The sequence below is a fragment of the Epinephelus fuscoguttatus genome, linkage group LG6 (genome assembly GCF_011397635.1).
Source record: "Epinephelus fuscoguttatus linkage group LG6, E.fuscoguttatus.final_Chr_v1".
NCBI lineage: Eukaryota > Metazoa > Chordata > Actinopteri > Perciformes > Serranidae > Epinephelus > Epinephelus fuscoguttatus.
Genome location: NC_064757.1, coordinates 45,699,493 through 45,714,863, shown reverse-complemented (window position 1 = coordinate 45,714,863; position 15,371 = coordinate 45,699,493). Strand labels below are relative to the sequence as shown.

At 43.2% G+C, this 15,371-nt stretch overlaps 1 protein-coding gene across 1 annotated transcript in view; it reads right to left on the bottom strand.

Annotated features, from left to right (window-relative positions):
- Nucleotides 1-216: 216 nt before the first annotated feature.
- The window catches only part of mfsd14bb (major facilitator superfamily domain containing 14Bb), a 28,534-nt gene continuing 13,379 nt past the window's right edge, over nt 217-15,371 (bottom strand). Inside the window, exons 5-12 of the mRNA XM_049577870.1 lie at nt 13,832-13,946; nt 10,044-10,262; nt 9,004-9,117; nt 8,745-8,816; nt 7,473-7,585; nt 7,163-7,260; nt 6,763-6,905; nt 217-6,668 (exon numbers count right to left, since the gene is read on the bottom strand). Coding sequence (XP_049433827.1) covers nt 6,426-6,668; nt 6,763-6,905; nt 7,163-7,260; nt 7,473-7,585; nt 8,745-8,816; nt 9,004-9,117; nt 10,044-10,262; nt 13,832-13,946 — 1,117 coding nt within the window. The 3' untranslated portion in view covers nt 217-6,425. The remainder of the gene's footprint in view (nt 6,669-6,762; nt 6,906-7,162; nt 7,261-7,472; nt 7,586-8,744; nt 8,817-9,003; nt 9,118-10,043; nt 10,263-13,831; nt 13,947-15,371) is intronic.

The following is a 15,371-nucleotide window of genomic DNA, read 5'->3' as shown; positions in this document are numbered from 1 at the left end:
TTCATAACCCGATTGTTTTCAAATAAATAAATTTTTATTTTAAAGACACATATCTCCTAAAATCTCAAACTAGTTTTTTAAAGTTTGAGCATTAGTCTACTTTGACAAATCTTTATAACTTAAACAAATTAATTTCATTTATTTATCATGAAATATATAATAAACTAAATATATTTCAAATAAAAACAAACAAGTCCAGGTTTCAAATTCCATACATTTCTCTTTATTATTCTTATTATTATCATAGATATTATTCAAAATTATGTTCTTAATAAGATAAAAGAAAGCAACTGCAAATGCACAACACGAAGACGTCGTCAGCCTCTCTTGGTTTATATATAAAAACAGATATGAACATGAAGAATGATTCGAGGCACACGTTCAGAGAAATTAAAGTGCTGCAATCAGCAAATGTTCTGCATCATGTACACAAGGAGGAGGAGGAGGAAGAGGAGGAAGAGGAGGAGAAAGGTTTGACTGCATAAGTCTCTGTCCTAGTAATTATCAGTTAAAATAAAAGTCTTGTCTCAGTAACGTAAAGGTTTTATATTCAGTAACAAGTGCTGACGTACAAAAAGCTTCAGTTATCAGTTCAGCTGTCGCTTCACGTCCCAGCGGAAAGTTCAACTCTTTCATCACTGCAGGAAACCTAACTCTGGTATGAGGAGTTTGAAATGTTTCTCTCTGAGAGTTTCACCAACAGAAGATTTATTTAAAACCTTAAAATTAAAACTTTTTTTCTACAAAAGCTCTCAAATGTTAAACGTCTGAACACGAGCAGCTGCGCAGGAGCTCCGTCTAAATTTAAAAACTGCAGAACTGAACGAGCCTTTGAGACTAAAACTGTGAAATAAGCCCGTTAAAATGTCTCAAAGCTCTGTGATTATTCAAAGAAATTCAGTTTACGATGAAACGATTAAGTGACCTCTTTACTATTGTTATGTGAGCTGACGACCCCAGACTGTGACGTGTTTTATAGATATTTCACATTCAATGCAGAAAAACTGTAAAATTAACTCAAACAGTGAACGTAACAACCGCAGGAAGTTTGTGTAAAACAAAAGATTTGAATGAATTTGGAGCAGATTATTTCCTGAAAATCACATCAGATGAGTTTTGCTGATATTTCTACTGACTTTTAATACGATGCTCTGACTGTATTACATATATATATATTTAAATGTTTAACAGTCATACATATTTAATGGGCTTACTGTTTGACAAATTGAGGGTTGTCTTCTCCCTGGCTGTGGGTCATTGTTCCATCAGCTGCACACTTTCCTGCTGCAGGATGAGGCTGTTTATCAGCTCTGTGAATAAAGCTTGTGTTCACTCAGATTCAACTATTTCATTTGTCCTACGTTAGTTTTCTTCACAGACACAGATGAAATGCTGAGATATAGGCCTACTGTATATTATAAAAAAGTTTTCTTACACCCCTTTGAATCAAGAAGGCCTCACGACCCTCCCCTGAGGCTTTGGTGACTCCAGGTTAGAAACCAGTGGCCTTTACACTCGCTACAGTGAAGTGGAGCTACAGTCCCAGCTGGATGAGGACATCTAACTGGCCTACTGTCCTTGTCCCAGTATACAAGCACGGGAGGGGAATCCATTTATTGAGCCAAGTATGTGCGACTCCTCTACGATAGGTGGAGATATGCCCCCTTTCAGCTTGTTAGTATTGGACCTTTTTCCTGTTGACCTATTACGTCACAGACCAAACAATGGACAAACAAGTTAGCTACGGTTAGCTAGCAGCTAACTGCTACCATGGTGGACAACTTTACAGCTCTGTACATTTGGTCCGTCCAAAAAGTCACGGCTCTGGATGTAGATTTCTCCATGTTGTTACCGGCTTCTTCTTCTCTTACACATTTAATGCTATTGGACTTCCGGGTCAAAGCCCGGGGCGGAAACTGTGGAGCATGCTCAGAGCGCCTCGGCCAGTTTGGTCTGATTGACTGTATACATGAAGGTGTGTGTTAGTCCCACTGTGACAAATTCACTGCAGGACCATTTCACTCACACTGACATGTTTACAGGGATTTATATAAATCTGTTTTCTCTGTCGTCATGGAAACAGACTGAGTGATCAATATTCCACGCTCCTTCTTTCACACTACAGGATTTAAAGTCGTAAAGTCATTCAAAATCAGTGAGTCTCTGATCCAGTCAGTAACATTTAGAGGACGTCTGTAAACGCCTCACGCCACAGATCATCTGTTCAAACCAGCTTTGAATCAGAAACTCGTCACTTTGGAATCAGGCCCAAAACTTCCCAGTTATCCTCCAACGTGACGCAGGATCAACCTTCATAAACGGAGTGATGAAACTTTCCGATGGGACGTGAACACATCAGCGACACAAAGAGCAGAGACAGGATCAGAACAAACAGGATGTTGACTCTAACACTGCAATGGATTCTGGGACATTGAGTCAACGCCTCTGCAGGGCTTCAGACTGACTGTAGAAAAATATACTGTAGGTCCAACTTCCTGTTTTTGACATCATCTTTGAGAGAAAAATCAAACTCGAGATTAAAGATTAAAAGTTTGGTTTTTAAAAACAAAAGTCAGACGAGCTGACGGAGCTAAATTTAAAATAATAATTCATGTTTTAAAGATGAGGAGACTGAATTTTAGAACTCTTCAGACACATGCACTCAGGTTGTAACATGATTGTGCTTCATGAAGCTGCACATCATCATCATCATCATCATCATCAACACCAGGACGCTCAGGTGTTTCTGCAGCTGTGACGACACTGATGCTACATTCAGGTTCATGTTGGAAACTATGAACATCATCCAACATGGAGATGTTTAATTGTGAGATTTATGTGTCAGACCGCCGGAGACAAGCTGATGCTCGGACGTTAGCTAACAGGGATCCTAATAATCTGTAATTATTTCTGAGTTTAGTGATGTTTTAAGTCTCTGCAGATGTTCTCTACGAGGATGGCGTACCTGCAGTTATTCTTTGCAAATAACTGCAAGCACAGTGTTATCTGGAGATCACAAAGGTTGTCTTCTGGACCTGATGGGTTCATTTATGAGAAAACAAAAGGACGACATTTATCACCAGAAAGAGACTTTTGTTTTCTCGAGATCACAGGATGATTACTGACAACTCTACACTGAGTATCTGCTTCATTTTATCAACTGAATTCAGCCTTTGAGATCTCCGTCATGACGGTCGAGACGACTCATAACTCGAGTTAGTCAGGAGTTAAATGTGAAGTTTGTTTGCTGAAGTTACGTCGTTAGAAACAAAAACCTCTTTTTGGTTTTCTCAAGATAACAAAAGAAGTTGTGATCTGAAGATAATGGGATCTGAAAAATAATCCCAAGCACGGCCGTTCTCGACTTCTTTTAACAGTAAGGAGAAAATCAATCAGCAGACTAAAACATGAGAAACCACCTCAGGTCCGCCCCACTCAGGGTCACTGGGGGCCGCAGCCCATCCCAGCATGCACTGGGTGAGAGGTGAGGTGTGACATGGGGTCTGATAATTTCATCTTTAACCAGAGAAGAAAACTGTCGGCCATCTTGTCTCCGTTCTGAACAGCCAGGTAAAGTTTGGCGTAAATACAGTAACAAACCCGTTGCTATGGCAACAGCACAGTACCAGCTCAGACTGAGGAGGGAAGGGTGGGTTGTTTTTGGAAACATGTGGTTTGACCTCTTAAAAAACATCTAAAAACAAAAAAAGGCAAAAGAAGAAGAAGAATGGCACCATTTGGTTCTCAACGACCCGCCGACCCCCGAACCCCGAACGTTCCCGTGGTTTAAAACTCAGACTGAAGACGACGAGAACAGAACGTTCACGGCACAGGTGACGATCAGAAACACATGTTCAAACTACGTCTTGATTCGTCCTGCAAGGTGTCAGGCGGGCGGCGGGAGGAGGAGGAGCCTGAAGATACCCGACAGGCTCGACACACTTCAAGTATTCAAACACAAGAAGAACAGATGAGACATTGATAGATGTGATACTGAGATATGATCCAGTGAGATAAATAAAGCGCACGGAGCCCGGAGATGCCATGGAGACGCCATGGAGACAAAAACTACTGAGCTTCATGTCGTCAGTATCGCCAGGTGCGATTCCTTCACTGTCTCTCTGGAACTTTTGGATTTAATTCAGACTCAGATATGTGGAGATACTTCAAGTTCTGTCTGTAAAACACAACGCTGTCGTCTTTCAGATCCATTGAACACATTTTACAGGAGAACTGTGGACGTCACGTGGCTCATAAAGACTGGAGCGCTTCGTTAAACTCAGTCTGACTGCAGGTGTTTCCTGCCCTCTGCATCACAGGAGGACATAAAATACATAACATGATATTTGATCCAGAGCAGGAGTCAGTAAATCGTGTTTAGAAATTATATTTCTTTCTCTTCTCCGTGACGCCGCCGGGCTCCGTATGAACGCCTCTATAAGCACTTCACACTGTCTGAAATAATTTCCTAAACATATCAATGTTTCTAGTTTTTGTCCTCAAGTATGAAAACACTCAGCAGGAGAGGACGATGACGTCACAGCCGGCCCGAGCTTGCACATGCTCAGTGTGAGTGACGGTCCGTTGTCATGGTACTGTATATCCACAAGTCCCGTTGTTTTGCAGACATTAAAAAAATTAAAATAAAATCCAGAGTAAAAACAGTCGGTACTGTGGAGGTTAAATATAAACGGCGACAACAGAGGAACAGGCGACACGACCTCCAACTCCCATCATCCCTCCTGCATCACATCCCACAATGCTGAGCAGCTCTGACCTCACCGTCCTCTCTCCCGTGTCTCCGTCCTGCTGAAGAGTTTCAGGTAAAACAACAGTCCGTAGTTTTGGGGACACTTGGTGTCAGCTGTGCAGTGAACCCAACGCACCTCCACCTCCCCGCTGGTGCCGAACAGCGAGGAGCATTTGATCTCCTGACCTCTGCAGACCTGACAGGTGGAGTTGGGTGAAGCACACAGAGGGAAGGCAAACTGACTCCAGAGGGTTTAGACGGCAACCAGACTGACGGATTTCAGAAACTGTTAAACGAACAAAAAGCAGTTCATGGTGCGTTTTACCTCAGCGTAACTCAGCGTAGATCAGAGTAACTCAGCGTATGTCAGCGTACGTCAGAGTAACTCAGCGTACTGCAGACAGAATCACAGGTGATAGTTTTCACGAGACATCCCCGTTATGTATCTACACCTGCTGAACGAGATTTGGTCACACTGCACGGTCCGTCTGCTCTTCTAAAAACTGACTTTCATCAGACAACACGACTGTATTTTATCATTTATTTTATTTCATGTTTCTCTCCATTAATCACTTTGTGTTTTGTTTTGGGTCTCCTCTCTGTTGAGCTTCTCTTGAGCCGTGTATTAGATTTGTGGTTTGGCAGCCGTACATTATTAAACACATACTTAACAGGCATGTGTGGATCAGCAAACTGTTAGCGCTCGCTAGCTTTACGTGCACATTAGACACTTACGCCATCAACTAGCTGCACACACCAGCTACACTCACATGAGACTAGTGAATGATGACGCAGTGCAGTTCTGGATTTTAAATTAGTGACACAAGGATCACATTCTGTGCAACGTTAGATGTGTTTTAAGATTATAGAGCGCTGCAGGAATCAGTCCTAAAACACAGAAATTAGTACGTTAGCACTTCCCGTTCCCTCGTCTCGAAGTCAGTGTGTTTTTGGTTCGATGTCTGAAATCAGGTCGTTTTGTTTTACAAATTCCACGATGCTGCTTTGAGTTGTAAACGTGGCGTTCAGGAGGGAGAACACGTTAAACTATCTGCAGTTAATAATTTGTTTTGTTGTTAAAAGGCCTGAAATCATGTTTCCTCCTTCAGTGAAGAGCGATTAGATCCGACATGAACACTGAGTTTATCTGTTTGGCACTAAACAGCAGCTCTTACTTTGACGGGGTTCTGGTGACAAACATCCTGCAGCGGTGACCGACGTAAAGCCCTTTGGTAACACCTGCACCAACACACCTGGGCAGGTGCTAAAGATGGCTTCAGGAGTTTAAACAATGACGCAGAATGTGATTAAAATTGAAGGAAAAAAAAAAAAGGTTAGAATTTATTAATAAAATAAACGCTGTTGCTGCTGTGGCAGATGACAGTGATGACAAAGATTAAGGTCACAGCAGAAGAAAAGAAGGACCATAAAGAAGCTGTTTTATTTTCTCCGTCTGAACATGAACCCATAAAGAAACCGGAACTGATCAAACGTGTCGAAGAGAATAAATAAACGTCGTCAGCGTGGTTGCCGTCTAACGCGCTCTGACTCTTTAATTTCAACAGTCTGAAGAAATAAAAAAATAAAAGCTGAATACGGTTGACTCTGAAGGGGGCGGGGCTTAGCAGACAGTGCTAACAGCCTCAGCGCTGTGACTGGCTGGGCCGGCTGTCAGTCACATGCTGCTGTCCTGTAGGAGCGGCTCGATGTCCTCCGCGTCACTGGTGGGCGTGGCCAGAGGGCTGGCGCTCTGAGCGTGTGCGGCGGAGGAGGACGAGGAGGTGCTGCTGGACTTGCGGGCGGAGCAGGTCTTGACATCGGCCAGTCGGTGGTGCTCGGGGATGAAGATGGCGACAAGGAGAGCGAACAAGACGGCACACGCTCCGAACAGGAAGGGAGGGCCGGGGATCAGAGACTTCTGTGGACAGAGAGAAGGTTTCTGTTAAGTCTGTGATCTCAGGTGAGGTGAGTGGACTTCCTGTGTGTGTGTGTGTGTGTGTGTGTGTGTGTACCTCTGTGTTCTGTGAGGTCCTTCCTGCCACCGGCTGCATGTCGTTCAGCTCCACGTTGAAGAGGAAGAAGATGAAGCCGTAGAGAGCCGGACCCAAACCATTACAAAGACCTCTGATACCTGTGATCATCCCCTGGGCCACACCTGAACACACACACACGCGCACACACACACGCGCACACACACACACACGCGCACACACACACACACACACACACAGCAGGTAAAGACGGGTTCAGACACCAAACAATATGCAAAAAACAAAACAAAACAAAACAAACAAAAAAAAAACTTGCACAGAAAATTTCACATCATGACACACGAGAAGGTAAAAATCTTCCTCCCATGATTTATATTCTCCTTCCCACCACACAGACAGACAGACAGACAGGTGTACTGACCTTGCTGGTCAGGTGACGCACTGTGCGACACCAGAGCAGAGACTGCTGGGAAGGTGATGGAGGACATGGCTGCTACAGTTCCTGCTGCCCACATCATCCTGACACACAACACAAACAACCTTGTTTCCATTTGAACCCAAACCATCAGCTTTTTTATAAACTTCAGGACCATCTGTCTCAAAGATGGTATAGATCGAAGTTTTTACTTTCCATCGATGACACTCGATCGACGATCATTGAATTGATATATTGATCCAGATGGATGGATCGTTACACCCCTGCTAACACCAGACACTGGGTGTGTACTCACCATGGCTCGGAGCCGAAGCCGTACCAGGCCAGCTGGAAGAGCTGAAAGCCCAGACCCAGGAGAACTGTGTTCTTATTACCTATGGTCCTCATCAACACGCTGAGGAACAGAGTCTGAAACACAGACAGAATATTAACATTACTTTACCTCATTCTGAGTGTTGAATCTTTCTGATATATGAAACAATGTTATAACAACTATTAAACTGACTGTGTGTAAACATCATATTTGCTCTGTAAATCACTTCCTGTGCCCACTGACCAAAATAATAAACTAATGTAAACAATAAAAAGCAAAAAGAGAGAAACTGTTCAGGTACAGTGTGTGTCTGTGTGGATTCAATAAAGCCATTTGTATAAATCAATGATGGTTACTGTTAAAGGTCAGTTAGCATCCTGAGCTAATATTTGCTTCAATCACTGAACTCATCAGGCCTAGATCTAGGACAGGCAGCTGTATGGGAGAGCGCTTTAGTACCTTTCATACAAAACCTTTGCTCAGCAGAGATGGGAAATAATATTAAATAAATTATTTATTTAGTTGAATATTTGAATATTACTCGTTAGTTGTGACTACAACATATCAGTTATGTAATGACACTTGTTTCAGGGCACCCGAGGATCACGGCACCGACACAACACTTCATCTTGTTAAAACAACACTCATTACATGGATTCATTTTTATGAAAAACACTTTGATGCTTTTGATCGGTGGACCGGAATACAAATTACTTTCTGTGTAATCAAGGAACCACTTGTTCCTCGTCATGCCCGTAAATCTGGTGCTCATGGTTTCTATAAAATAAAATTAGCAAACGACGTGCAGCATCTCCATCGTGACTTAAGCTAAAACATTTGTATTTGTGTGATCTAAGCAGCTAAATAATGTTAGCTCCCAGTTTTATGCATCCAAAGATCTTCTATAAAAATAAAAAAATGCGTAGCAACCAGACCAGGCGTCTCATGGAGACAGGCGTTTATTTGTCAAAACGTGTCGCTGCACCTGGCGAGTAAAAGGTTATAAAACTCAGATCTAGAGACGATCTCTGAACAAGAGATATTAATTCCAAGGTCGTGTATCACTGCTGTCATTTAACTTTTCATCCTCTTTGTGTTCATGATAAAATCTCTGCAGTTAACAGAAGGTCAAAATCAAAAAAGTATTTTCTCGTCACTCTGTTTGTTTTACTGTCTCCAACATCCATGTTTTCTGTGTGTGGATAAATTGTGTAACTGCTCCTGTGTGACGCTGTCGGCTGGTCGTCTGTGTACCTGAGCGACTATAGAGAGGATTCCCACCATGGCGATGAAGGCAGCGATGGCTGCAGGAGAAAACTCGATCACCTGAAACACACAACACAACATTTCACCACTGACAGGAGCTCCGACACACACGGCGTGCTTTAGAATAAAGAATCAGTCACCATCATCCTGATCATTACGTTGATGTCACAACATGTAGAGAGGTTTTACTGTGTGTGTGTGTGTGTGTGTGTGTGTGTGTGTGTGTGCGTGTGAGAGAGAGAGTCACCTGTTTCAGGTAGAGGAAGAAGCTGGAGTACTGTCCAGCCTCAGGCAGGTAGGACAGGAACACTGTGACACAGATCAGCAGCACTGTGGTGTCTTTGCCAACACGACGCAGAGACTGAACACACAACACCGTCAGCCGTAAGTACAACTCATCAATACATCTGTCATCAATCAATCAATCAATCAATCAATCATCAGCTGACGTCTGGCAGACACATTAAGTACCTCAGGGATCAATGCTGCACCCTGACGGTGTTACAGCCTGTCAGCTTATCAGTTTTATTGTTCTGAACACTGAGACCTGATTTATCTTGTGTGTCTCTCTGAGAATCATCTACTGCTGTTAACGTCTCCAAATTAAACAGTCAGAGACAAACGTGTTCCTCTGTGTGTGTGTGTGCCAGTGTAGTTATTAATAAAGAGGCTATTTATGAAGTCCTCTTGGTTCACTGGCAGGAATCACATCCATGTCTCCTGCCTCAAACACTCAACTACAGTTTTACATCCTGTGTGTCTCTGCACCACTTATCAGTAACACTACATCAGTCACTGGCCCCATAAAGACAACTAGAGTTTTAAAGTGTTAATTGAGATTCACCAAAGTCACACAGCTGTAGACCAGCAGCTCCTGTCTTCAGTGAGGTAAAGTTACTGTTTTTGTTAATGGAGTCTGGCTTTGAAGGGAGTGAAGCTTAAAGCTCCAGTGTGTGGGACTCAGGGGGAAATACTGTCAGAGATGGAATATAAAATAATTAGTGTTTTCGTTACCTTAGAATGAGACTTATATCTACACAGAGAGCAGGGTTGCAACGCTATGAGATATTCAGCGTACGAAAACAGTCTCAGAAAAGATCGGTTTCATGGTATCACAGAATTTATCTTATCATCAGTTAGAGTGATCCTTAAATATAAACAGAAGATTGTTGTTGGTTGAACAAACCTTTTATTACAAAAACTGAACTTGAAACATTTAGTTAATGAAAGTTTGTGTAAAAAGTCTCCTTGCACCGCCATGTCGTGTTTCAGTGTCTGTGAACTCACAGCGAACGGGTCGGCCTGCTCCCAGGAGATGGGGAAGCCCCAGGACGTCAGCCTCATCTTGTCCGGCAGCGACTCGGGGACCACGAAGAACACGAAGGCGATGTCGGTAACGGCGATCACCGTGGCGACCAGGACCACTAGGCTGTCGCCGTACTGTGAGGACAGGTAGGCCCCGATGGCCGGGCTCGTCACCAAGCTGGCCGCAAAGGTCGCTGAGACCTGATGAGAGGAAGAGGAGAGGTTAAACTTTACTCAGGCTGTTAGTTGAGGAACAAAACTCCACCAGCTGATGACTGAACTCTTTAAGTCTCACTTAAAACTTTCACTTTCTGTGCGTTTGAATCTAAACCCAGCTGTTTTATCAGCTGTATCAACACGAGTTTACTTCAGCAGTGGAGACACGAGAGCAGCAGCTCGGCTTCTTGAAGCCTTCAGTGGTCACAAGCTGCAGTCACATGACCTGAGCGCGTGGTAGAAACCTCAGTGTGTGTCCGTGGTCATTAATCTGTCCGTAAACAAGTTACTGACTTCACGTGTCATTGATTATAAACTCATGTTCTGTGCATATTAAATGGGTGTTTTCATGGAGCATCACACATCCGACGAGTCAAAGCTGATCGAGTCTCTGACCCGAGGATTTATTCACAGCGACGGTGGCCTGTCTTTTTTAAATGTCCTAAATAAATAAAACACATTTGTGACCTCATCCAGTGAAGAAATAATAAATGTTTATGGTACATCTGATCAACTCATCGACCTGCTGCTAAAGCGGAGTTTGGCAGGTTGTGTCCTAACTGGACGCTAATGTCAGACTATCATGTCGCATCACGTTACATCGGACGAGATCCATCAAATATGGAAGTCCGTCACGTCATGGAAACAAACCAGTCACCCAGCAGCTGTGTCTCAGAGTAAACACTGAAAAGATGGTGAGTACGAACTTCCTTATTATTTATATTCACAACAGTACTATCGCAGGTTGTAGCTCCCAGACTGCTTCATACCACCAACTCCACTTTATAAAACAAGCTAGCTCTGCTGAGGATCTCACACACGTCTTCACAGAAACCTTCATCTTCCTTATTCAGGTGTCTGTAGTGAAATAAGTATCCTGGAGGTAACTCCTCATTTCAACCTCATGAATCAGCTGTTCCTCGTCCATTGTGGTGCTTCCAACGCCAGCGTCAGAATAACAGGCCGTACACGTGCCGTGATTTTTGTGCCCTGTAATTCATTGTCTTTAAAGTAGACACACGGCAGGTGCCAGGCTCTCGAGCACCTATTTTTCAAAGCATGATGGCTGCACCCTCACGTGAACTGAAATCAGCAGCACACACCGCATGTCATGTGACGAGGACCGACCAATCACAGCCGACGGATGTCTTTCCTTCTTCAGTAAAGATCAGTGTGTGATAAATATGGAGGAGAAGTTGGTCATGTTAGTGCAGAGCTGTCAGAGCGTCACATCTGTCCCACAGACAGACAGAGGAAGTAGATCAGCTCTGAATTCAGGGTTTCAAAGTTCAGTTCAAAACAGCGCACTAGGATGCCGTGTCAGAGCCACAGTGCACCCAGCATCCACCCACAGCAGGAGACAGAGACCAGCATGCACTGCAGCAGCTTGTACCTGTGAACATGATCACTATCGGTCTCTACACCTCGACATAAACCACACAGACAACTCAAAGAGTCCATGTGTACTGGGACTTCCTGTCCTGGCTGTGACCCCGGTTCACTGCAGATCTCCATAATGGCAGGAAACACCAGGAAACAGCTCTGCAGGACCTCCATTATAAACACACAATATGATATTACTGTGAGCACATGAGCTGCAGCGCGGCTCCATTATGTGGTTATATAATATCACACTCAGTCAGGTACCACAGCTGTGAGGTGGGTTCATCTGTAAAGCTCTGAGGCTCTGGTTTCTTTGATTGTTTTTGCTGTGTGAAAGTGTTTTCTGACAAAAAGTTAAACCCACTTCCTGTCACAGTGACACACACGCCGAGGGATTAAAGGAATAGATTCTTTTTGAAGTGGGGTTGTACAGATATTTATCCACAGTCAGTGTGTTGCGTACACTAGATGTCAGCACGACGCCAGTTTGGAGAAGCAGGCTGGAGACAAGACACTGAAAATACTCTGAATATAGATTAATTTTTTAGGTGGCTTAAACACATTTTGTTGCTGACCCGTCCACAGCACTACATTCATTAGCTTGTGTGTCGTCTCCAGCCTGCTTCTATAAACTGGGGGCGTGTCTATGAATAAACACCTCATCCGACAAACTTTAACAGATCCAAACTGTCCCTTTAATGCTGATTTTCTCCAGATAAACTCACATGTAATCAATTCATCTGCAGCTCCTTTATGTCAGCATCCTCCAGCTGTAAAACAGAGCAGTCTTTGTGCACTGAAGTTGCCTCCTGCTGTAACATATAAGCTCACTGAGTAATGAATGTGGGTGTTGACCTGTCAGTGGAAATGACAGTAACCATGGCTGCACAGAATCATCTCATCCATCCAGCTAATGAAGGACAAAGTCCAGCGGAAAACTGGACTGTTTGTTCTGAGGTGCAAACACACAATCAGAGTCTCATCCAGAGACACAAAACACCTTTAGTTAAGATTTTCCTTAAAGTCCCAGTTAAGGTTTCCTCAAAATAAAATCAGTCAGACAAAATACCCTTAAGTCTTCTCCTTTAGGTTTCCTTAAAATGTTCATTTAAACATTTAAGGGTTTCTGCTTGTCTTGGTCTTATACTGACGGAAGCCCCAAACCACTGCACAAAAGACCTTAGCAACTTGTGACTGTGTCACAACATGACCGCTTTTATGGCCATAAATGAGAAAAATGAACACATCCTGAGCAGAGTGTTCTGCAGACGGGAGAAGCCAACGGACTCGCTTTTGATTTTACACTTAAGATTCGACTGAATTCATTTCCGTTGCAGTTTTCCTCCCACACTCGGTTTTTTCTTTTACTTGGGGATCAAATTTACTTTTTAGCTTGTGCTGTCTATTATTGTATTCCTCCAGAAATTAAACCTTTTCCTCTGGGAATCAGCCTGGTTTTCTTGTCGTCTTTTCTTCTGCCACTGTTTTACTATCTATAAGCAGACTCTGTGAGACAATATCAGGACGTCACAGTGTGAGTCCAAGCACATAAACACACTTCATGGAAACTTTTACCGCTGTAAAATCTCTTGCAGTGAAGTCAATGCCTTCTTGTTTTCCCTCCTGTGCAACATCCTTAAATAAGTCCCTCAGCTAAGGAGGAATGAAGCCGTAAGTGTCATACTTAAGGAGAAAACTTGAGGTGTTTTGTGCAACCAGTCCCAGGTCTTCAACTGACTATCAGATTCAAATCAGCTACCTATCATTTTCCGGATTAATTAAGTCCACGTGTTGAAGCGGCCGACTGTCCGTCAGCTTTGACGAGAGTGTAGATGGGGAACTGAGGCCGTTAAGAGCTTCCACATCAGTACAGGCCGTCTGACAGAGAGGTAAAGCAGTGAAAACATTCTCAATATACCCCTTAATTGATACTAATTTTTTGAGGTGACTAAAATACGTTCTATTGCTGACCCCCATTTCCATGTCAGACTCCAGCCTGCTCCTCCAAAGTGGAGCTGTGACGTCCGACATCTGCTGTAGGTGATTCACCGACTATGGACAAATACCTCACACAACCCACTTCAAAAAATCCAAACTATCCCTTTAAAACTGCAGAGCGTAGCTGCAGAGTGTATCTTCAGTGTGTAGCTGCAGTGCGTAGCTGTAGTTACCAGTCCGTAGGCCGTGCTCCTCTCGTGCTCCTCTGTGATGTCGGCCACGTAGGCGAAGATCACCGAGAAGGTCACAGCGAAGATCCCTGAGACTGAGATCAGAGCAAAGTACCACCTGCACACACAGACAGGAAGCAGCCGTTCAGACACACATTATACACACACACATTACACACAGCAGGACAACACACAATCCTCAGGATGTCTCATTGGAAAGTGGAACTTTGTCGTCATCCTGAATTCTTCAAGGTCCCGATTCTTCAGTCTCAGGAAGAGGAAGCAGGTCATCAGAGCTGTGTTATGTTGTAGATAATAATCACGCTATTAGACAGACTCGTGGTTTAATGAGGCGTTTGGTGTCGTCTACGTCATCACCACGTCCCCACTAAAAACATACTTCAAAGCGAAGTGTTTTCAGATTCCATTATTCCAAAACTAATGTCTCTTAAAATGGTGACTTGTCAATGAAACTTGGAGCATTAATGCACGACACTGTGTTACAGGAGAATTACTCAATTAAAAGAAAATTAATCTCGAGCTAATCTGATAATTGATTTACTTTGCAAGCAAAAATACCACAGTACATATATATGTGTTGGTTTCAGGCTCTCAAACATGAGTTTGCTGCTTTTCTTGGTTTTACATGATCTTAAATTAAATATTTGTGGTCAGAATAAACTGCCGGAGGGAATCATGGCCGACCATGCCCGTATCTTCTGCTCTTGTCCTTCTATTCAGACTTCCTGGAAGGAAGTTGTAACAATCATTTCTGGGTTTTAGTATAAGCACAACATTCACGTCCCTTTATCTTGGACATTTACCTGACAGATGATACCTGTCTACTAAAGACTTTGCTGGCAGAGAGTAAAAACGCAGTTACAAAATGCTGGATCCAGAAAACCTGTCCCATTGCAGCCTCTTTGTAAATACTGTTAAACACAACTTCAAAAAGACGATGTGTTTATTTAACCAAACACACAGACCTCACAGGATCATTCTATGTTCCACGTGTCACATCCTATTTTAAAACGGCAGTTTTCACTGAGGTTTTACACATTTTACATTTTAAGTTCCAGACTTTTACAAACTCAAATTTCCAGAAGTCTCGGTAGATTTTTCGGACCATAACGGACTGAAAATAAACAGCTCTTCGAATATTTCCTTGTGTTTTTTAGTCTCTTAGAAGAACTGAACTGTGTCCATGGAAACAACAATGAACGCAGCCATGAAGGTTTCCTCACACAGAGAGATACTCCGTTTATTTTTCTGATGACTATATTGATGCATAACAGTTAAATATTCAGACCAGATTCATATTTGGTTATTTGCGGTGCTGTGTATCGATGCAATTCAAAGACAGCACCGCATTTTCTTTTAAATTAATTTGGTCGTGGACGTCTGGTTGTGGTTCAGTTATAAGGCACGTGTTGGGGGTGGAGCTGTCCTGCAGGCGTAAAGGCAGCTTAGTGCAGGAGCGTGAGCGTTCAGTTGCCGTCACACTGCTTGCCTTGCTTTTGACGACATCAAGCTCGCTCTGACC